The sequence below is a fragment of the Hydra vulgaris genome, chromosome 06 (assembly GCF_038396675.1).
Source record: "Hydra vulgaris chromosome 06, alternate assembly HydraT2T_AEP".
Taxonomy (NCBI): domain Eukaryota; kingdom Metazoa; phylum Cnidaria; class Hydrozoa; order Anthoathecata; family Hydridae; genus Hydra; species Hydra vulgaris.
The window spans coordinates 21,606,741-21,632,442 of NC_088925.1; the positions used below are offsets into that span (position 1 = coordinate 21,606,741).

Sequence of the window (25,702 nt, forward strand, 5' to 3'; positions counted from 1 at the left end):
CCGTTTTTATCAGAGTTTTTTCTTAATTCTCATTGTAGTTGAGACGAATTAAGGGGGGATTGTGTCCCCCCTCCCCCCAAAGACACACACTTTTTTCTAAAAGACCTTTTTTTTTTAAAGGAAATTCTAAATATAGAAGACTTTTTTTAAGAATTGACAATTGTGCCCAAACTTTGAAACACGTTTCGTCGGCGCTGTAAAGTCACACATCAGGTTTTTGCTCAGTCGGTTTGCTTCAAATTGTTTTAAATAAAATTTAAAAACGTCCTTAAATTGGACATGATTTTTTCCTTGAGGAACATTCTGTTGTCTAAATGTCTTTGCAATAGTTAAAATGCTACTAGCACCGAGCAAAGTCTTCACTATAAAAATACCATTCATAAACTTGAGAATTCAACGGTCTGGAAATTAAAATAAAGTTATCATTTCATAATATACCGCGATTGCATTATATTATATACGACAAAGTCTTGTTCTGTATTTTACACTTTAAATAAGTTTTTAAAGATTGCAAAGATTAAAATTTTTGGTGTTTTTCCTATAAACAATTTAATCGTTTGTCTTACAGACCAGATATTTAATTGGATTGTTAAACATAATTAGGTCAGTAATCTTGATTTTTTATTTTTGATTCTAATTGACAATTAACATGCCAAGAGTTAACAAGCCAAGGGCAATAAAAATAATTACACTGTCAATATAATTACTTGTTTAAAATAATACTTTAAAATGATGTTATGATAAATATAAAAATATTTTAATAAATAAAAATTGACGACTAAATAAGGAAACTATCTTGTTTGGTTAAATGTCGGTGAGATCAAGTTTTGTTATTTTTGTAATTTTATTTTAAGGAGTTAAATAATGTTTTAAAAGGGGGCGTATTAATACCATTTCGTGATAAAAGTAAAGTAACCCTATTCAATCTTCAAGTGATTAAATCTTTAAAACCTTTCAGTCTTATTAAGTTGAAAAATCAAATTAGAAAAATTGACAATTTGAGTTTTAACTTTGAAACATTGAAAAATGTAATCCTTTTTAAAACAAAAATCTATAAATAAATGCAAAAATGATTTAGATTTTGAAAGTAGAAGCGGTTTTTTAAATAACAAACTTTATATTTTTTTAATGGTTTTCTCCCTTTTTTTTATTTTTTTTTATCTTTAAAAAAAATATACATTTTTTCTTGTATGCACAACTATTAAGGTAAGGAGGGGGCTAAGGGGGCTCCTAAAAGACATTGGGTCCCATTTCAGAATGTGGAGGCCATGATTGCATATATACAGCCGAATACAGAATACTAAATAGTAACAAAAAGTATATATAAAAAAGAATTAAGTATAACTTTTTTTTTTATTTTAACTAATATTTAGCATATTTTTAGTGTAATTTTCACAAAAAGTGCAAATATATCATATGGGAGCATATATTTCTATTAAGCAAGGCACAAATGAAAGATATGGTATTTTAGAACCGGTATGCATATTTTTTGTAACAAATGTTATGAACTTTTTTAGTACTTCTGTACCATACTAAAAAAGTATGAATAATCGAAGCAAATTTATTTCAATTCTTGTTTTTCATTTTTATATTATCTTTTTTATTATTAAAAATTTTTTTTTATAGATGGAGTGCTTTATTACACCAGTTTTTTAAATGCCGTTTTTTATAGATAATATTTTCATTGTTTTATGATAACAAATGATAACGCATTTCCTCATAAATTAAACATTTTTAATCAAAATTATTAGAGAGTGACATAAAATTGACTTTGACAAACTAAATAAGTCATTAAGTAGAATGCCAAGAATCTGTAAAGCGGTAATTGTTATTGTGGTTGATTAAATAAGCAAATAAATTATAAACTAATCTAATTGGATTCTTATTATCTTTTTATTTTAAACTTAAAAAACAGAAATTAACATATAATTTAGGTGGATTTTGTTTTCAGTTTTTCTCCCAGTAGTAAATAAAACTTTGATACCTTATATTGAAAAGTATGAGCATTCAAATAATTATGGACGGTAATCTAGTTTTGGAATGTGCATTAATAAAAAAGGCAACTTTGCAGTTGTCATTCCCGTTAAAGTTAAAGCATGCTTTAAGTTCATGTTGTAGTGAAAATATCATTTATAATAACCTTAGAGTTCTTTGTAATATATCTATCTATAGTAATTTCTGAAATTACCTCAGAAATGCAAAATATACCTTAGCTGACTATTTTTTTAATCTTTTGAATGATTTGAATAGTATCATATTTTTATACATAACTATAGTTTATGAATTTTTATTATTTTATTAATATAATAATTTATTAATTAAAAAAAATCACAACAATAATAATAATATTTATAATAAATATTTTAAGATATACATATAATAAAGGCTTGGAAAACTTGCAATAAAAAAAATCCAAAAGTAGAAGTTTTACCATTGTTGAGCTCTTCTTTAAACTTCAAGACACTGTTCCTTGTTTTACAAACCAAGGTAACATTTATTTGTGTACATGTTTTCCATAATCCAAAGTTTCTTCTTCCATTAATGTCATAAATAACCCACCAAGTGTCTCCTATAAATGCAGCTATCCACAGTACTAGTTCACATAAGGTTATTATTAAACTCACTTTCCACAAAATCTTTTTAAGTGTCATATTTCATTTATATTCTTCAACAAGTTCAAGTCAGCTTTTACTTGTAAATGCGGTCAAAGTTTAACTTGTAAATATAGTCAAAAATTTATAATAAGCTTAAACAAATTAGTTGATTAAGCATATATCGGCATTCTGAGCGGTTTCAATTAAAAACAATAAATTTAAAATTTACAAGTTTTTAAGTATTAAAATTGTCATAAAAATGGCGAGAAGTATAGTTTATAGAAAGTCAATGTCATAAATTTATACAACAAGTTTGTATGCAATTAGTCTAATTGTTTTAAACAAATGGAGTTGTTACAAAACAAACTACTTCCTTTGTTAACTCTAAAACTGTAAACAGTTTATTAAACAATTAATTGGGACTTAATTTTAGAAATAAAAAATAAATATAAAATATAATGAACTTAAAAGACGATCGCTATTTTGCTGCGCTCTGAGATAAGACATCATGAAGCAAATACATACATACATACATACATACATACATACATACATACATACATACATACATACATACATACATACATACATACATACATACATACATACATACATACATACATACATACATACATACATACATACATACATACATACATACATACATACATACATACATACATACATACATACATACATACATACATACATACATACATACATACATACATATATATATATATATATATATATATATATATATATATATATATATATATATATATATATATATATATCAGGGCCGTAGGAACAAAAAAATATATAGTAAGGGGGGGGGCAGTACTACTCCGAAATAGTTTTAAGTGCCTTTTTTTTTTTAATCATTTTTTCAGTCAATTTCTTCAAAATTATTTATTTGAAAAATTATTGGTGAAGCAAATGCCCCTGCTTCCCACCCGGTTGCTACGGGTCTGTATATATATACATATATATATATATATATATATAAATAAATAAATAAATACAGTAAGTATATATATATATATATATATAAATAAAGTAAATACAATAAATATAGTAAAGGCTTTGAGCCTTTGTGTTTGACTTTCATAATTCCAGGAAATAGCCAAGTAAAATAAACTTTTTATTCAGAATAAAATTTTTTAAAAATAAAAATAAGTATAAAGTAAAGCTTTGCTAACATGATAATAAACATAAAATAAAATAATAAAAAATACCATTGAACTCTTACAACTATTGTTAATTAATAAAAAAGTATATATCTGCAATGGTAGCGGGTCGTTAAAGCGAAAAGTTTGAAAGCAAAAAGATGTTAATGCGAATTTTTTCTTTATTTCTTTTTTTTCAACAAAAAAAATGTGTTTTTAAAAAAATGGAAAAAATGGACTAAAAAATCAATCACTACAATGGTATAAAAGCTATCTGTATAACAGACAACAGTGTTTTATTACAGATGAAAATTACCACACAAAGTTGTTTAAAATAACATGTAGTGTCCCTCAAGGTGCGATTCTTGCTCCTCTCTTGTTTCTAATCAATACAAATGACCTTCCAAAATGATCTTAAAAAATTGAATTTTTAATGTTTACAGACGATACAAATTTATTTTACTCTTCAAAAAGCATCCATGATCTGTATAAAATGTAAACAAAGAACTTAAAAAACTAAATATATGGTTTTGAGCTATTAAGATGTCATTAAATACTGAAAAAACTAAATACACCTCATTTCACTCAAAACTACGAAACGCATTACTAACAACTAACTTTTTAAGAGTTGTAATTGATAAAAATATATCTTGGAAAGCGCGCATATATGCATTAAATACTAAAATATCAAAAAACATAGGTCTACTTTATAAAGATAGGCAATTTACAAAGTAAATTGTGTTTTATAAAATCCGCTTTTTAAATTTTTAGTTTTCATTATATTTTAAAGGTTCTCGATGATAAGACCTCTCCTAGTTTTCTACGAGTTATCCTTCAACTACATAATCTTACTAAATTTATAATATATATGTATATTTTTTTTTAACGACAACCATGAGCAAGTCCCTAGTAGCCATATGGTGCAATGGGCTTGCATATAATTTTTATATGCATTGGTTAATAGCCAGCACTTTATTTTATAAACCACGAACTTTTAAGTTCATTATTTTATTCCACTGTCTAGCTAGCACGCGCTAATAGTACTTTTAACTTTTTTGAGTGATTTTGAACACATATATATCGGAGATTGTAAACACTTTTTATTGAATTATATTATAATGTTTGTTGAAAAAAAAAAAAAAATAAGTAAGAAATACATATTTATTCACTTGTAGTTTATCCTCCTCCGTCTAATTGCCATATAGAGGCCACATAATCGGGCCCGCGAAAACAAGTTCAGCTCACTAAAGAGCATTATCACCTGCTTCGCTAACCAAGGGTAATTGAGTTTAAGAAGAACGAAGGTTAGAGTAAAAGTTAGATGAAGTCAATTTAGAAAGATAGCATAGAGAAAGCAAACAGATATTGCACTGGATGTTAGAATGTGCAACCCGTTCTATTAATTGAATTACCTAATTAATGTCAGCAATGATGATTACGTTTATATTAATATATAAACGTAATCATCATTCCTGACGACGATTTTTTATACTTCTTATTTATTATTATATATTACTCAAACGATTTTGCTGTTGTTAATTGAATCCTTACCTGTATTAGCAACACCAAACTTCAAGATTAATAGGGTTTTTTTATTTTACGATTGTGGTTCATACTAAAACAATTATTTTACGATTGTGTTATTATACTAAAAAAATGTTATTTTACGATTGTGGTTATTATACTAAATAAATATTTGGTACCTTTAGACTTTTCAAAATTATCATATTTTACAGTTTCAAACAAACATAATATATTAATAGCAATATGAAATGACTGAACCATTGAAATAACTTTGCTCATATTTAATACCAAAATATGTTTTAAAATTTTTTTTTACTCGTTGTAGTCAACAATTTTGACTGATGTTTATCATGTTCATTTCTTGTACGAATTAGTCATCATGAACATAACCTAAATTATCTAATACATTTTGACTAGATGGTCTCCGCGTGTAGTCAATTGGACGAGTCACTTCTTTAGTTTTAGTGCATAACAATACAATTGCACATGCAAAAGACAAAATCAAGAAAATAGCTCCGAGCCAAGCAAGTATTACTGACCAACCGTGTTTGTACAATTGAAAGGTTTCTTTAAATCGCGTTTCGGCAAATATTAGAGTTGAAAGACATGCTGCGGCTTAAATAAAAAAACTCAGCATTAAAAAAAGTGACAAGTATATTGTTAGTTGCGAAGATAAAGTAATTTTTTATCAGGAAAGTTAAACTTTTAAAATAACTCACCACTTATAAAGGTAAAAAGAGACAGTAGTATCGTTCCACAGTTCCAAGTTTCAGGATTTTTTCTGTACGCCATCATGTACATTAATGATGCTACGGTTAATAATATAGATGCAATTGACACTATTAAAGCTATGATCATGGAATCCAGTTCTGAAATTAAGCAATATGCAAAGCCCGAAATGAATTTTCTTTGAAAACTTTATATTAACTTTAGTGTTAAAACTGTATAAATGTAATTAATAATAAAGCACGGAAGAAATGTAATTAATTGAAAAACTGTAAAAGCAATTTAATAAATAAATGTAAAATAAATTTAAAATCTATGTTTATTACAATCAAATACAATACTAAATTAGATTAGAATGATGCATTTTCCAAATACATACCCAAAATTAATATATTATTAAACAAAAGTAAAATAAAAAGCAAAGCTGAACACAGCAACAAATTTAACAAAGTGATTTTTATTTCTTCAAAAAAAAATAACAAACACTAGAGGACATTCACTAATTTCATTAGTAGTACTATGAAGTTGGCGCCTGCGTCTTATCCATCCTCTCAAAATTTTGATTTGACGCTGTATAAAACAACATTTTTTTAATTCATATAATTTTGTCTCGTTGTGTACTGGTTTTATCAAAATAACATCCCCCCCCCCCCCTCATATTGTCTTATCCCAGTAAAAATAAAACCGCGTCCCACATGGGTTCCGCGTGGGATCCGTGTGGGATTAATGGGATTAACGTGGGACGGATTTTCCCATGTGGTATCCGTATGGAAATTTGTCACCTTAAACCCATGTGGGTAATGTGTTAAATGGGTTAAATGTGGGTTAAATGTGGTTAAATGTGGTTAAATGTGGTAACCATAATTAACCACATGGTTAAATGTGGTAACCATACATTAACCACATTTACATTAACACATGGTACATTAACCACATGGGTTAAATGTGGTAACCATATGGCATTTACACACATGGGAAATCCCACATGGGTTTCTTGTGGGATTTGCATGGGAATTAATTTGAAAGCTGGAAACTAAAAAAAACTTTTTAAAAAAAACTAAAAGAAAATTTTTTAAGTCGACATTGCATTGCGTTTATATTGTTTATATTGTGTGAAAATATTTTATATTAATATAGAGAATGGCAAGGAAGTATGTAAGTACCACGAATAATGTTTATCTTTCTTTATAGAAATAAGATTAAGATTTGTGCAAATAGACGTATTATTAGGATAATATAATAGTTATTTGAATATAGATCTTGAGTAAATTATTTGCAAACAATTAACTGATGCAAGTTGAAATGTTGTCAAAAACCAATCTTGCATGCGTGGGACACTGCAGTGTCCCACAAAGAAATGCAGGTTTGAAAGTCAAAGAATTCCCAATTTTCTTTAATAAAAAAAGAAAAAAATAGGATGGAGATAGGTTTCTGTAACTTTTTTTATGCTCCAAAACTTTTAACTTTAGATATAATAAGGTCCTTAAGACTTAAGGGACTTACTAACTATATTGAGGAACAAAAACAGGATATTTACAGAAACTTTTCAATTTTTAATCTGGAGTACCACAGTGTTATTGGGAATAAAGCCTCTGGATCCAGTTTTCAAAGTAATATGATCTAAAGTAATATATAAATTTAATAAAATGCTTTAAATTGCATGCAGTTAAACATATAACTCCTGATAGTTAACTATATGTATAACTAGTTATACATAAAATTTATTATATATAACTTATTTTTTAAGGTTATGCTTGAACAAATTAGTACCAATTAATTCAAATTCAAGATTTAGTTAAAGTTCAAGTTAAAGTTCTTATTTATTCATTGTTTTTGTTAATTTTATATTTAGTTGTTCAAATTTATCAGTTAGTACTATTTTTTACTACAGTAAGAATGTTTATCATTGTTGAGCGTGATTTTATTAGTAACCTAATTTTATTTTATACATATTTTTATAACACCCTTTATATTTTAAATGATGACAGCTTTACTTTTCTATTAATGTTAAATTTATTACGTTTTAATAACTCAGATTGAATCTAAACTAAATTGTTGTAAGCTTTGTAAGGGTTTGTTGTATATCAAATGGTGTTGTAAATAAAGTAAAATAATATATATATATATATTATTTTATCATCACAATGTTAATGGTATTCATTTTAGTGAAATTTTGTATCAATATTATTGTTTTAATGTTATGTGTGTATATATATATATATATATATATATATATATATATATATATATATATATATATATATATATATATATATATATATATATATATAACATTAAAACAATAATATTGATACAAAATTTCACTAAAATGAATACCATTAACATTGTGATGATAATAGTATTAGGAAACTAGTATTTATGTATTATTATTATACTATAACTAAATAGTTTTTTAATTCATTTTATAAAATAGAGACTGACAACTGATAATTAATGAAAATAAATACAAATTATAAAAATCATGTAAACTTCATTTATTATTTCTAAATGCTATATTAATGTTAGTCTACAAAGTTAAAATCAATTTAGAGCATTGTTATTAGTTCTTTTGCGATTCGCACATCTACTTCTGTCTCTCAAATTTATAAAATAGGTGGTCAAAGCTTGCTCAATAGGTAGGTTCTCAGCATAACAATGCTTTTTTCTTACACTTTCTAAAGAGAAGTATGGCAAATTGATTACTTATTTTACCTAAATCATAGGGTCATCTATGCATAATGATGTCAGATGATGACCCGGTTTATTGAACACCTTCACCCTTTATCAAACTCAGTCAATTTTTTGCCATCTCCCATTGAAAATGATGTCAGTTTTTGTTATCATATTATGATGGTATATCTGAATTGTTAATATAATATAAAAAATGCATATACCATCAATTTTTTTCTGGTTCAATTATACATTTATTCTCAACAGTACTAAAAGCAAAAAAAACAAACATAAATTGTTCTTCAGATAAGCAAGCTAATTTCTGAATTTAAATTGTTTTTCCTATGATCTTCTACAGTTTTAAGCAACAAAAGCAAGAAGAGTTTAGACCACATTGTTGGTGTAAATACCTCTAAAACCTGCTCATAGCTAGCATAAATTGTTTTTTTTTTAAATAAAATATTTTACTTTTTTTTTATTCAATTTTTAATTCAAAATTCAATTCTCAACATCCTCTCCCATTGTCAATTATTGTTAAACTCACACTGCCCCTCTATCTACTGACATCATTTATGGATGATCCCATAGCCTAAATACTATATATATATATATATATATATATATATATATATATATATATATATATATATATATATATATATATATATATATATATATATATATGATATATATATATATATATATATATATATATATATATATATATATATATATATATATATATATATGTAAATTATGTTAGTGTATTTTACAAATAGAGTGCTCAATGTTCTTAAAGAACAGAGCAATAATAAATTAGTAAAAAACTTAGATAAAAAAAAGTTAGATAAGTGTTTTTTACTAATTTATATATATATATATATATATATATATATATATATATATATATATATATATATATATATATATATATATATATATATTATTTTTACTTTATTTACAACACCATTTGATATACAACAAACCCTTACAAAGCTTACAATAATTCAGTTAAGATTCAATCTGAGTTATTGAAATGTAATAAATTTAACATCAATAGAAAAGTAAAGCTGTCATCATTTAAAATGTAAAGGGTGTTGTCAAAATATGTTGAAAGTAAAATTAAGTTACTAATAAAATCACGTTCAACAATGATAAATATTCTTACTGTAGTAAGAATTAGTACTAGTTAACAAATTTGAACCAATAAATATAAAATAGTGAAAAAACAATGAACAAATAAGAACTTGAACTTGAACTAAATCTTGAATTTGAATTAATTGGTACTAATTTGTTCAAGCATAACCTTAAAAAATAAGTTATATATAATAAATTTTATGTATAACTAGTTATACATATAGTTAACTATCAGGAGTTATATGTTTAACTGCATGCATTTTAAAGCATTTTATTAAATTTATATATTACTTTAGATCATATTACTTTGAATACTGGACCCAGAGCTTTATTCCCAATTACACTGTGATACTCCAGATTAAAAATTGAAAAGTTTCCGTAAATATCCTGTTTTTGTTCCTCAATGTACTTCGTAAGTCCCTTAAGTTTTATGAACCTTATTATATATAAAGTTAAAAGTTTTGGAGCCTAAAAAAAGTTACAGAAATCTCCCTATCTCCCCCCTATTTTAATTTTTTTTTTAAATAAAGAAAATTTGACTTTCAAACCAGCATTTCTTTGTGGGACACTGCAGTGTTCCATGCATGCATGCTTGGTTTTTGACAACATTTGAACTTGCAGATAGTATACTCAAGAACTATATTCAAATATCATATGAACGTGATAGAGAATGTTCATATGATATTTAAACATCACAAATTTAATAATATTGTTGTGATATGTTATATAAATAATACCATATAAGATTATGATATGAAAATAAGATATGAATAAAATAGGATATGAAGGCAATGATCAATTAATAAATTTACTTATAGAAATTTAGATGTTTGTTTATTAGTTTCAGAATATTATATTATAAGCGACCAGGGCCTTCTATAATAACAGGCCTTGACATCGCGCAACAAAGTTGTTAAACTGAAGGCCAATTCCTAATACTGTGTTTACATTTTCATCTTTTAACATTAGACAAAAGTTTGTGTTTGCGCTTTTTTAATAAATCTTTAAAATTTGATTGGTTTATAAATTAAATAGCGCATCTTCAAGACGATAACGTTGTAAGGTTCAAGGCGTTACATTGTAAGGTAACAATATTGTCAAACTAACAATAAGTTTTTTTAATAATTATGTTTTAATAAATGCCTTAAAAATGCCGTGTACATCTTTGCAAGTCAAACTATCTCAACTACAACAACAATATCAATTTATACAACTACAACTACAATATCAATTACAACTACAACAAAAATATCAATACTTAACTATAACAAAAATATCAATTTAGAAATTCCCAAAGAATCTAGAGGAGAGAAAAAGATGTAGTGAAGCTATCCCAAGAACTGGTTTTTTTGTTACAGACTATACAGCAGTATGTCAACTGCATTGGCCAAATGAAGCACCTTTTGAAAGCAAATATGGGAAGCAACAACCTTTAAACCCACCATCTGTTTTTAACAATATTCTGCCTAGTTGTTTAGCCACACAAGCAAGTCATGTTAGAAAAACTGTAACTTCAAGCGGTTTTGGAAGCATTTTACCAGATGAGTTAAATGATTTTCTAAAAGAGGATGAACTTATATTTGACGATATTCAATCTTTGTTAAATGATAATAACGATGTTATTGTTTTCCAGCTTAATAAAAAAAGTTTACACATGCAATCAAAAATGTACAAACTTGGTGTTCCATTATTTATTTTAGTAATTTTCAATTAATATTCATTTGTAGCTAACCATAATGGCACAACTTGTAATATTTCATCTTTAGCTGTAAACAAATTAAAGTTAATAAAAACATAAATCAACTTTATTTGAAGCAGTTAGATTTTTAAAAAATAAAGAAAGTTCGCTTCAGTCAAATATTCTATTCGAACACCTTAATGCTATGAGAAAAGTTAATGTTGGTGACGTTTTATATTCTTCAGATATTATATGTAGAGTATTTTGCTATGCGACAAAGTTTATATGATTGTTTGTGTATTGACTACAAGTTGTCAAGTATAAGGACTTTAACACGATTGACTTCAAAAATAAGCTCAATGGAGGACCTAAGTTTCATAAATAGTATTTTAATGAGTTTAAATCCATTGAAAAGAACTTCCATACTACTAATTGATGAGGTCTATGTCAAAGCTTCATTACTTTACCAAAGAGGTGCTTTGTTTGGTCAAGCAGTAAACTACCCTGAAAAGTTAGCTAAAACAGTTTTATCATTTATGATTAAATGTCTTTTTGGAGGTCCAGAATTTATATGTAGAGCTCAACCTGTTGCAAATCTTTCCTCTGAATTTCAGTTTGCTCAATGTCAACAAATTGTTGATACGATAAATAATATTAAAAATAGTAAGACACTGGTAATAATTACTGATGGTAACCGTGTAAATCAAAGATTTTTTGGAATGTTTAAAACAGTTGATAGTAAACCATGGTTAACAACATCAGGTATATATTTATTGTATGATTATGTGCATCTCTTAAAATCTATATGAAACAATTGGTTAACAGAAAAGATTGATGAACTTCAATTTTTGAACAATAAAAAACTGGCTTTGGCTAAGTGGAGTGATTTAGAAACTTTATATAAAACTGAGTGCAATAGTCTTTTTAAACTCTCTAAACTTACAGCTAAATCAGTTTATCCAAAACCAATAGAGAGACAATCTTTAAAGTTTTTTTTGTCTGTTTTTTGCGAAGAAACAGTAGCTGCATTAAGAACGCATCCAGAGATTGAAAATAAAGCATTTGAAGGTACTGCTGTATTTATTAAAAAAATAATTTTTTTTCGAATGTTGTTAATGTCAAAGCACCTGGTGCTGGCATTCGGTTTATAAATGAATTATGCAGAGAAATCCACTCAGTTGGTGATCAACAGTTACAACTGCTACGAGATATTGCTGAACTGTCAAATTTTATGAAACCTACAGGTAAGCGTGTAAAACAGCTCACACTAGATACTAGCAATGCAATAGCGCATTCATGTTATGGCTTTATTGATCTCATAGAAACTTTATTGAGTAATGGAGCAAAGTATGTCTTATTAGGTTGGTTTTCAACAGATCCTCTTGAAAAAGCTTTTTCTAAGCTTCGACAGGGATCTGGAGGTACTTACTTTATAAACGCTAAATCTGTAATTGAAAAAAATAATATTCAACATACTAAATTGATATTACAACTTGACATTCCTGTTGATGGTATCGATGGTCATACTTGTGACATATGTTTTAGAGATATTTCTACTGATGAAAAAGAACTTCTGGATAATATACATGATCTTGAAAGCTCAGTTAATAAATCTACATTAGTGGCTATAGTTTACATAGCTGGCTATATGCAAAAAAGCAAAATAAAAATTTATGATGATTCTACTAATTATTATTATAAATATGGAAGTTATCTGTATAGCCTAAACAGAAGCGGACTTGAAATTCCTTCTGATGCTCTTGTCCAGTGGTCAATATTTTCCTTTTTTTTTTTTCAAGGTGCTACTGACCCTTTATGCAGAACATTTTGTGTTACTCAGTTTCAGTTCATTGCTGCTAAATATAAATTTAAAATCACAAAAAAACAATGCAGAGTATATTCTAATATTCTGCTAAAGACTTACTCACTAATTACCACTCCCAAAATACTAAAGCTATCATAATTTATGTGAAAATTAGTTTTGTTATTATGCTATTTACTTGTTATGTTTTTTATTTTCTCATTAGCCTATATGTCTCTCAATATGTTTGGATTTGTAAATATTTACCCTGTTGAGATATATTGATAAAACTTTTTTTTTGCTTGAATCAACTTCTGTTGGTGTTTTTTATTGTTGGTGATTTTTATTGTTACCATTTTTAGCATAAAAATTAAAAATACAGTTATCTTTCTAATATATAGATATATACTTTGTTATGGTTTTGCTTGTTATTGATACTATTTAATATTACATAAATATTCTTAATGAAATTTGAAATACGAAAAATATGATTATCTTTTAACAATTTTTTGGTTTTCTTTTTATATTTCTGTCTTTACTAGAGATTATTATTAGAAAACATAGACTGCCATTACACCCTACCTAATATAAAAATATATCAATATAAATAAAAGTGAAAGTTTAATCGGCCTTCAGTTTTTACGGCATTTTGCGCGATGTCAAGGCCTGTTATTATAGAAGGCCGTGTGTGTGACGAAAAAGTAAAGATACTTTTGCATCCAGTGGCTATTGCACCCAACGTCTTCATCATTGAAAAAGTAGGTTTTTACATTTTTGTTTTTGTTTTTTTGTTTAACTACTTATCCTAATTGATCACTTTTTTCAGGATTCTCCTCATGGGTTCAAGCTCATTACGCATAATATGTGTTCAATTACCCATGATACGTTAGTCATTGTAAGTAATAAATTAGGAAATAATTATTTGTGAAATATTGTAGTCATTAATGACTTCAACCTGGCTAATAATTAAAATTGCTCGACTAATAAGGTTCCTTATTAAAATTGCTCTCTCTCTCTTTCTCTCTCTCTCTCTTTCTCTCTCTCAATCTCTCTCTATATATATATATATATATATATATATATATATATATATATATATATATATATATATATATATATATATATATATATATATATATATATATATATATATATATTTATATATATATTTGTATTTATATTTTTTTTTTAGAAAATGTTTGAAGAAAGTTAGAAGATACTAAAAACCTTGGTATTATGCGACCCGAAGCGGTTTAATTAATTCAATCAACAAAAAACGGCGTGTAAATCGCAAAAGAAAAAATAATATTTTTAATATTCATTTTGGATGTATTGATTAATAGCATTTATTTTAAATTAAATTCATTTTGCAACACGTTTTTTAATTTTATAAAATTTCGTCATAATAGTTTAAGGTAAATCCAACATAGGTTATAGGTGGAAAACATCACATGTAAAAGATCAAGAATGCTACACATTTTGAATACCAAATGGGATAAAGTAGCAAATACCAGATTAGTCCTCTCTGAAAGCTTCGATGATTAATTTTAAATTACTATTTAAGTAATTTTTAAATTAAAAGAATTTTCAAAATTATCATAGAAGCATTCGGACTTTCATTTGTCTAGTATTGACTACTTTTATACCATTTTGATTAAAATATGTGGCATTTAAGATCTATAACATGTAGTATTTTCCACCTATATATCATGTCGGATTTACCATATGAAACCCACATGGGACAAAATAATAATCCGCATATGGGTTACATATGGTAAAAACCCACGCGTATCCCATATGGGATTCACCATATGGAATCCATGTGGGATTTGCCATATGAAACCCAAATGGGACAAAATAATAATCCCCACATGGGTTACATATGGAAAAAATCCACGCGTATCCCATGTGCGCTTTTTCACTGGGATGCAGCTTTGTGTCTCTCTCTCTCTCTCTCTCTCTCTCTCTCTCTATATATATATATATATATATATATATATATATATATATATATATATATATATATATACATATAGTATGCAAAAAAATCGTACATTTAAAAAAAATCATAATTTTAAAGATTTGCATCAAATAAATGAGTTGTCCGTTAAAATATTTAAAAGTTTTTTTTAAATATCTTATCAAATATTGTTTTAAAAATTTATTTGCGTATTGGTGAATTAATTGCTTTTCAAACCTTTTAAATTTTACACAATTGATCTAATGGTGCATAAAATTGAATAAAAATAATCGTACAGTTCAAAAACAATGTCAAATTGATCAAGTTCCATCAAAATTATTATCGAGTGGGGCCTTCTTTAGCCTTGATGGCCTCATCTAGATAATTTGGCCTTAAGTTGATCAAATTTTGGGTCTCTTCTGTTGTTATATTATCCCATGCCCTCATTATAGCTTCTTTCAAGTTGTCTTTGCGTCTAAATGCTCGGTCACCAATTTTTCTGTCGAAAAAATACAACCAATTTTCTATTGGATTCAAGTCCAGACTTTGAGATGGCCATTCCAAAACACTGATGTTATTTGTGTCAAAGCATACCTTCATTTTCTCAATTGTTAGGAAGCATAAACTGATTGGAACCGTTGCTAGTGTGGCTGATAGAGGACGAAAACGCAAGACCACTAGTGCAATTGATCAAAATATCATTAATAATATAATAATATATATTCTTTTAAACACCCAATAATTACATAACTTGTAGGTATAAAAAAAAGAAAATGCTATCTGTGTTCTTGTATTGTTTTTGGAATGTTCTCTTCCATCAAAGTTCTGAATATAAGTCGTTGTTCCTTTAAGTTCCATAATTGGAAAGATTGTTTTAAAATTACGGCAATTTTGGCATCCAAAACTTCCTTAGGGCGTGCAGTTTTAATTTTATTGCCCTCGATCATACATTGCAGCATATTAATACCAAATTGCTTGCATATTAGCCATATCTCACCTACAAATAAACTTTGATTACACGGCAACTGAGTCATTATAATGGAGTAACATATGGGGTCATTAAGTAGCCTGATAAATAAGTTTAATTTGTTATGAATAAGAATGTTCAATACAGAGTCTACTTTGAAAAAAGAATGGAGGTGATTTTTACTATGCTTAGAAATATTAAAAAATGATTTTAAGACAGATCGTCCAACTTCATCAATATTCTGTAGAAACTTATTGTTGCAACCACCCAGTTCTAATCCGTATAATAGCGTTGGAATAGCTAGGGAATTAAATAAATAAATAATCGTAGCAGGCTGGCAAAAGCGAATTCCGTTTCTTATAAGAGCTTTTGCAACAGATAAAAATTGCGTTATACGTTTATTTATATTTGTTTTTTGGAGTGTTGCCGTCATATTTTTGTTCTTATTATCCCAAAGGAAACCAAAATGTTTTAAATTGCTTTGAAACTAATAGGAGCGTCGTTAACATAAATCACGTTATTGATAATCGAGCTTACTCCAGATATTAAAAATTCAGTTTTTCTGTATTTAGTTTGATAAAGTTTAATATTCCATACTTTTGAACGATGTTAATAAGATTTTGAAGACCAGATATAGTTGAGCTTTGCAAAATTATATCATCCGCATACGCAATAACACCAGTGTATACCCCATTTATTGAAGTACCTACTTTGGATTCTGAACAATTTTCTCTAAAAGATTTTCATTATAAATATTGTATGGACCCTTGAAAGTATGAACCATTGTCGAACTCCCTGAGGCAATCTAAACTCGTCTGATGTGCATCCAAAATATGATGCATTAGCAGTACCATCCCGATATAACGATGAGACGGTTTGAACTACCGGTAGTGAGATTTTTTTCTGATAAATATAGCTACTCAAATAGTTATTCCCAGTTACAACTATCAAAATCTTTGTTTGCTAATGTCATCACTAATGCGAAGAAAAATAGATTTGTTTCGACAGCTAAATTAGTTTTAAAAATTCAAGAAGATCATAACATCACAGTGACTTATCAAACAATTAAAAATTGTGTAAGAGAACTAGGATATAGAGGTAGAGTGGCTCGAAATAAACCTTTTTTAACTTTATTACAAATGAAACGTCGATTGGAATTTCCATCGAAGTACTTAAAAATGCTGAAATCATATTGGAAAAAAATTTTGTGGTCAGATGAGCCAAAATACAATCTCGTCTCATCAGATGGAGTCCAAAAAGTGCGGCGAAAAAAAGGAGAAGCTTATAAATTGAGTTGTTTGCGAGTTAGTGTAACGCATGGAGGAGGAAGTGTGATGGTTTGGGGTAATATGAGTTAAAAAGAAGTGGGGAAATTTACATTTATTGATGACAAAATGGATGCTTCAATGTATTGTGAAATTTTCTAAGCAATCTTGCAACCATCTACCTAAAAATTGAGAATGGAAAGCGATTTCATACTCCAGCAGGATAACAATACAAAACATATCGCTAAGAAAACGAAGGTATACTTTGACATAAAAAACAATAATATTTTGGAATGACCATTTCAAAGTCTGGACTTGAATCCATTAGAAAATTCGTGGTATATTTTGGACAGAAAAATTGGCGACCGAGCATTTAGACGAAAAGACAACTTGAAAGAAGCTATAATGAGGGCATGGAATAATATAACAACAGAAGAGACCCAAAATTTGATTAACTCAAGGCCAAATTATCTAGATGAGGCCATCAAGGCTAAAGGAGGCCCCACTCGATACTAATTTACATGGAATTTGATCAATTTGACATTATTTTTGAACTCTATGATTATTTTTTTTGCAGTCTCTTTTATGCATTATTCGATCAATTGTGTAAATTTCAAAAGGTTTGAAAAGCAATTAATTCACGAATGAGTAATTCCACGTCAAAACAACCAATTTTTTTTATATTTTTACCATAGTTAGTACATTATAAAATAAGATAAATCCCAAAATTTCAAGGTCTAACTCTCAACGGTTCGTGAGTAATGGTTGTTTTAATTTTGGCTACTATTATTGTTTTGGTCATTTTCCGCCATTTTTAAATTTACATTTCTCCTTATAAAACCAAGTCTATAAACATTTGAGTTCTAAAAATAAGTGACTTTAGAAATAAGTTAATTTCTAGGTGAGGAATTTGAATATATAAATAAAAAACTTATTTTATAATTAAAAAGTACCTAAATATCAATTATAAATGTTAAAATAATGGACACCTGCCCCAGTAAAATTTTTAGGTGTGCGGTAAATTTTATAAGCTTAAAATTTCAAATTAGATATAGTATGTTTGAAGAACATAGTGTGAAAAAATCATTTCTGCCAAATACATAGTTTAAAAATTAAATGAAAAATATTACAAAAAAAGCAAGTATAGCATACTTCGCTTATCGTAGTATTCAAAATAAATAAAAATGATGCATACTTGAATTGATATACAATTTTTTATAATTTATCCATTAAAAATTATTGATTTATAAATATATACTTATTAATTTTGTTAAAATCTTTTTTTGAAAGTTCATATTTGTCTGATATTATTTTTAGTGCACTTATTAATGTTGTTACATTAATAAGTGCACCAAAATGTTATTGGTGATTGGTATCCAACAATAATCATTCCTTTTCGACCAGAAAAACTGTTCAGATGGACCGTGTGGATGCATAAACTTTATTTTTATATCATTATATTCTTCATCTTTTTCTTCAACTACTGCAATTCACCAAAACGAATCATATGTACATGCGTAATATTTGTATTTCTGCATTTGCTCAAAATTTAATAAACTTAAATTTTGGTAACTTGATTTTTTAGTTATATTAATAGATTTTGGATTTATATTGTTACTAGTTTTTTTAAATAACGTAGATGCTTTCGAAACTGGTATGCAATGGTGAAATCCTCGACTTCCTGGTATTGTTTTTCCCTTATCAAGTCGTTTATTTTATGTAGCTCTAACATTAACCATAGTTCCTTTATCAATTTTAAAGAACTTTATTGTGAGCGTTTTTTTAGTGCAAAATTCAAACATTGCATCGATTGTTAGTATTTGATTTTTCTTTGGACGTTTTCTTGCTGTTGTTCGTTTTACTGTATCACCTATTGCATCACAAGAAGATTTGCCATGACTGGTTGCAAAAAATATCCATTCAGCTTTCAATAAAAAATCTTCTGAGTGATGGCGTAGATTTTGAAAATTTTTATACTGTCCTTCACATCCATCAGAAAAGTAATACAATTTGAAATAATTACATAAAATATATTTGAAATCTAATTACCTTTCATTTTTTTTTATGCACTTTACAAACATTACAACAATTGCCATTTTTCTTTTCAAATCTTTTTCCAAAGTAGTGAAAATGGTGATTACAAATGCTGAATAGTTCTTCACAAGCACGCAACTCAGATCTCCATAAAATGTTTTGACGAGTATTAGTGTCTAGGTCATGTAGTAAAAAAATCTCTTTATTTCTAGAATATGAGGTTTTATGGCATTCTGACTTCAAAACTTTACCAATATCACATGAAATCATTTTGATAATGAATTAAAAATGTTATACTTGCAAATTTAAAAATGTACAAGTATTAATTACATTATTTATGTAGAACTAATTGCAACATTAAAATTAGATGAATATGTCTGAATTCAGCAATTAAACTTTGATAATTGGAAAAGACAAGGAACCAAGGAACGAAAAGGAAATTAAAAAAACTTTCATAACTTGAAAACCACTTAGATTTAGATTTAGGTAGGAATTATCATTTTTTCCTAAAGTACTCTGCCGAAAATTGAAAAAATAATCAGAGAATTTAGGGTTGTATGGCCTGGTTTGTTTTGAAATGAAATTACTCTTAGGAAAAGAAATAAAAATCGCACGTTTAATTCAGGAGCGGATCCACAATTTTTTGGTGTTTGAGTTAAATAAATTCCAGCTAAGTTCTATATTCCAAACCTTTGAATTTCATACTTATGTCATTTAAAGATGTTTTGCAAAAATTTGCGCTGCAAAGAACTTGGGAACTTAGCTAGAAGTTATTTAACTCAAACACCAAAAAATCGTGGTCCGCCCCTGCAATTATATATACATTTTTACTACAAAAGTAAAATATTTACAAAACTATGTATTTGGCATAAATGATTTTTTCACACAATGTTCTTCAAACATACAATGACTTGTATTAGTTTTTAACTAAATACAAACCATTAAATCTATTTAAATTGAATACAAAAATGGAAAAAAAAGTTGTAAAAGATAATGGAAGAGGAAGTTTCTCAGATCAAGCAAAAGCAAACTTTTTATCATAAATGAGGCTAAACCAGCTATTACATGTACATATCTAATTTAAAAAAATTGTTTTGAATTTTAAACTTTATGTTAAAAATTAAAATATTGATTTTTTTTTCTTAAGGTCTTCAACTCCCTTTCTGGAATGGATATTCTTCAACACATTGCCTTCAGAAGATCACTACTTCCTCATAATGTTAAGAAGCCAACAATTTTATCATGCCCTCCTAACAAGATTCAGGGTTACAAGAGATGTGAAGTAGATGATTGTGAATGCATTTTAGGCTTAATTAAAAGACCATGGCTTAAAGCGGGATTTCAAGTAATGTCAGATAAAAGTATTATCAAGAACCTAATGAAGATGGACAAGAAGTATTCAGATTTGAGTAGAAATAAATACAGAGGAACAGCTAGAGATAAGGTTAATCAAAGGGAGTTTATTTCATTTTTGAAAAAGCTGTTTTGGATTGGTTCTACAGATTTAAAGAACCAAATTAGGAAGGATAAAAAACGCTCAGAATAAGATAAGCACGATGACTTAACTTTTTTGGAAAACCAGGAAGGACCGAGACATTTTATTTTGGGATCAAAAGATAGAAAACTTAGCAAAAAGGTTTTATGTTGTTTTTAGTGGGTTAGTTTGATCTTTTTTATTAAAGTTTGCTAATTTAACATACATTATTTGTTAATACACATACACTATGTTAAAATAAATTTTAGGTTTCTGAAGGTGCGAGGAAGAGGACAAGGCTAGAAGACGAATCTCCTAAGATTGACGCTACCTCAGAATTAGACTTAAGTTTCACTGACATTAGCCCTGATTCTGATTCAGAATTTGAACCCGAAGTTTGACATCATAGAAGAGCAAATGATTATAACATTACTGCCAAAGTCCCAATAATAGCTATAATAGATACATTTCCATCAAATTTTTGATGGAAATGTATCTATTATAGCTACAACAAATCTTGCAAAAAGTAACTGGAGCAATTCTTCAAGATTGTGGAGATGATATCGCAAAATGCAAAGCCAGTGCTTCAACAGCATTAAGGAAAATGAAAAAAACTGCCAAGGATACTGCAGAAATTGCTAAATTAGATATAAAGAAGGCCGTGGAAAAAAAGCCGTTATCCCTGTATAACTCATTTTGACGGAAAGGCTTTGTTTGAAATGAATCAGGGAAAAAGACTGAAGAATGAAAGATTAGCTGTGCTTGTTAATATTGAGGGGGTGTCGCATCTTCTTGGAGTACCTGCCTTGCCGTCTTCTTCAGGTGAAGATATGTATATAGGAATCATGAAAGTACTAGAAGAATATGACCTCATTTCAAAAGTATGCGGAGTATGCTTTGATACAACTTCAAGTAATACTGGTTCTAAAAAAGGATCACTTATTAGGATTGCAAGAGAGGTAGACAAATACCTTCTTCTACTGGCATGTAGGCATCATATTATTGAGCTTAGAATGGTTCATTTCTGTGAAGCAGTGATAAAAGAGAATAGCGTGGGGCCTGAAAATCCCTTATTCGTAAAGTTCAAACATATGTTTGAGAACCCTAAATTCAAATACGACAAAAATAATTTGACCTCTTTTGATTGGAAAACCGTGGAAGGAACAGTTTAAATTCTAAATTTCATACAATAATCTCTTAGCGTTCAAAAAATATGACCTTATACAATTTTTAACCCCCTCAAATTGAGGGGGGTTCAAACTTTGTGTAGCCATAATTATAAAACAATAAGAGATTATTGTATGAAATTTAGAATTTATACATTTAGAATTTATACATGAATATAAATTTATTTAAGAATAGTACCAAAAAAAATTTACGAACTTGTTGCTCTCTTGTTTGGGGCAGTTGTGGCCAAAATTTTAGGGCTTTTTTGTTCCCAGACTCCAATCATTGCAATTTTTTGTAATGCATCCTTACTTGATATAAGTATAAACATATAAATTTTTGGAGTTTGTTCCATTTTAGGATGTTAGCTATCTCAAACATCAAAAAAAGCTGGATCCACGCATGACATATATATATATAGATATATAATGTATATATATAAATATATATATATATATATATATATATATATATATATATATATATATATATATATATATAATTATATTACCTGTATAATTATAATACATAAAATAACATAACTATGATAACCTGATACATAAAATAAGCCTACAATACATAATATGATACATAACATAGTACTAATTTGTTTAAGGTCAGTCTGTAATACCGATGGTTTAGACAGTGACAGTACTCGTAATTTGAAGGCGACTTTTCTGTTCAGCTTGAATGAAAAGTATATTATTCATCCTTTGCACTAGCTATCAAAACCTATTGCTTATTTTTACAAATACTTGTCTTTTGTCAATGCAGAAGATCGCATTTTTGTCTATTAAGAGATGCATAGTATGATAGAGAAAATTATTTCCTCTTCAAAATCATAGGTGATACGCAAGGACTCAGGCAATACAGATATAGACAGCTGTAGTGAATGTAGTCATTCAAATTAACTGCCTCTTTTAAAAAAGAGTGCAGCTGACCCTGAATTGTATGATTTGCTGGCAAACTTTAAAACAGCTGTCACTCCATTGTGCTTGCAGTAATGACACAAAACATAAATTCGACAAATACTTGGGATTGCCCATGACAGCATGTGATGCATTGCAATTCTGGAAAGACAATGAATGTGACATAAATTTCAGACAATTGTATTGATTGCTAGAACATTGTTAGCTATTCATGCTGCAAGTACAGCCAGTGAAAGAGTCTTTTCAGTGTGTGGGGTTGACGATGAGTAATCGCAGGGCTTGAACCCAGAAACATTAGAAATGCTGATATTTCTCAAATATAACAAATATCTCAAATATAAAAGTTGAGAAAGTTACTGTTTTTCTGTTTTGCGCACTTTAAATACAGCGTTTTGTTTTTTGAACTTTTGAAGTTGCAGTAGTTAAACAAATGCAAGTTATTTCAAATAATTTGCAATGCTTTAACTACTTAATATTACTTTAATTTAATCGCGCTTTATCATTGTGAATGTAACTATTAAAACTAATAAAAAAACAATTGTGTTAATACCAAACCGAACCGAAACCGAACTTTCGATGTTACCGAACCGAACTCGAACTGCGCTTAAGACCGAACCGAATTAAACTCTAACATTAGATATAACCAAACCGAACCCGAACTTTAAAAGAAGGGTTCGATTCCCATCTCTACTATATATATATATATATATATATATATATATATATATATATATATATATATATATATATATATATATATATATATATATATATATATGATATATAAGTAATAAATAAATAGCATAAGAATAAATTAAAAAATTTCACGTGACTTGTCTTGTCTCTCCAGCTATGTCTTTAAGAAAAAAATTAATTAATTTCTCTATTATTTTGAATATTATACAGTAATATTTTTTAAAACAAATAATTTTAAATTTCCAATAATTTAGCAGTTACCTCTTGAATCAGCATCTGTAAATCGAAGAGTGCTTTCTCTTGTTAGGCAACCATTTTCAGATGAGCATGTTTTCCAAAGCCCCATAGTATTTTTCTCATCTTGTTGCCACCATGAGTTTCCAAATAATCCACACAAAACACAAATAAAACCAAAAAGCGTTAACGCTAATGTAACGGTTAACAAAATATTTCGATATATTTTTTTCATTATTGCCTTTAAATTTTTTAAACTCGATTTTTTTAAAGCAAACAGACTTTTCTTTTGAATTGAATAAAAAATTTAATCATTAATTTCGCACTCAGATACGAACCGCTTTTCCTGATCAATAAAGTTAATATTGGCCACATCTAGATATTTGCTACAAAATTTGAATCGCAACCGCACCGATAAATCAATTATAAAAAATATAATCTGATCTATAAACACACAAGGTATGACATCATAGTTACATCTAACTATAGAAATTCATCGTGACATGCACCTTTATCGCCAACTTAAGCAAGATTATATTTATGTTAAGATTAATAGCAAGTATCTTTGCAACTAATATTATCAGGGTTCAGAAATTAAATTAATTCATTTTTTTTTCAAAAAAGTTAATGTGAACTACTTCCTTTCCAACGGACGCATATTATTATAAAGTCTTTAATTGCTAAAATTGCCATAGAAACATTACATAAACGCAATTTTTTGATGATGTCAAAAATTATATTGGAAAGAAAACATTTTGCGTAAAAAGATTTGTTATAATATAAAATGTTTAATATCAGTATTAATACTGATATTGAACATTTTAAATCATAGTTTAAAATACATTAGGTTTTGTGTAACTGTTCAAAGTACACTTAATTCAAGAAGTAAATGACAAGTAAAATAAATGCAAAAAGACAAGTGAATAAAATTTAAAGAAATACTACAATAAATAGTAATGACAATATTAAAGGTAGATTTAAAAAGCTATGAACAAGGAGAAATTACTTAGGTGTACCCATAAATACTTACTTATCAAATTATGAGAAGAAAAAACCTAGTTGCATTTTAAACGATGTCAGTTTAATGTTTTACGTTAAATTAAAGATAAACAAAACCGGTTTGACTTTGTGTTTTGTCAATTATACGATACAACAAAGTGAAATACCATACAAAAAAACACACAAATCTTTAATAAAAATCAAACCCATTTTTTTTTTTTTAAAGATTTGTGTTTTTTGACTATAATATCAGTTTTCACTTATCCGTTTATCAACTGAAATTTAAGCAGTCGCGCATTGAGGAAAATAAAGGTCTGTTTTGGATCAAAATTCAATAACTTTTTTGTTACTAAAGATCAAGTGTTCAAATTTTGAAGTGTTGAAAAATGTAAAGGGGTATATGACGCTTCTAATGAAATATTTTTTATATAAGAAAAATTTAAACATAAAATTTGTAAATAAAGATCAAAAAATTCAAATTTTTTTATTTTATTTTTAACTAAACATTTTCTTTTTAATTATATGAAAAACTTTGAAAGTATTCGAAAACAGCAAGAATGCATAAAATACTAATATATTTATATTAAATTTATTTATATATAAAAAACATTTATAACGAGCAAACAAACACGTACTTTTCAAACTTTTTAACAAACATTTTACTTATATTACGCTTAA

At 27.5% G+C, this 25,702-nt stretch overlaps 3 protein-coding genes across 3 annotated transcripts in view; 1 reads left to right on the top strand and 2 right to left on the bottom strand.

The window, feature by feature from the left end:
• Positions 1–2,856, bottom strand: part of LOC124814586 (uncharacterized) — a 29,317-nt gene extending 26,461 nt beyond the window's left edge. The window contains exon 1 of the mRNA XM_065799552.1: positions 2,432–2,856. Within this exon, the coding sequence (XP_065655624.1) occupies positions 2,432–2,651 (220 nt within the window). The 5' untranslated portion in view covers positions 2,652–2,856. The remainder of the gene's footprint in view (positions 1–2,431) is intronic.
• A 2,534-nt stretch (positions 2,857–5,390) lies between these two features.
• Positions 5,391–24,388, bottom strand: LOC101239228 (uncharacterized). The gene is made up of 3 exons (XM_065799554.1): positions 24,053–24,388; positions 6,007–6,156; positions 5,391–5,902 (listed from the first exon to the last, which is right to left on the bottom strand). The coding sequence occupies exons 1-3, from the start codon at positions 24,258–24,260 to the stop codon at positions 5,658–5,660; spliced, it is 603 nt and encodes a 200-aa protein (XP_065655626.1). The 5' UTR covers positions 24,261–24,388; the 3' UTR covers positions 5,391–5,657.
• On the top strand, positions 12,590–14,655 carry LOC136081724 (uncharacterized). Its single transcript, XM_065799553.1, has 2 exons — positions 12,590–14,194; positions 14,492–14,655. Exon 1 carries the CDS (start codon positions 12,730–12,732, stop codon positions 13,459–13,461), a length of 732 nt encoding a protein of 243 aa, XP_065655625.1. The 5' UTR covers positions 12,590–12,729; the 3' UTR covers positions 13,462–14,194; positions 14,492–14,655.
• Positions 24,389–25,702: the final 1,314 nt, after the last annotated feature.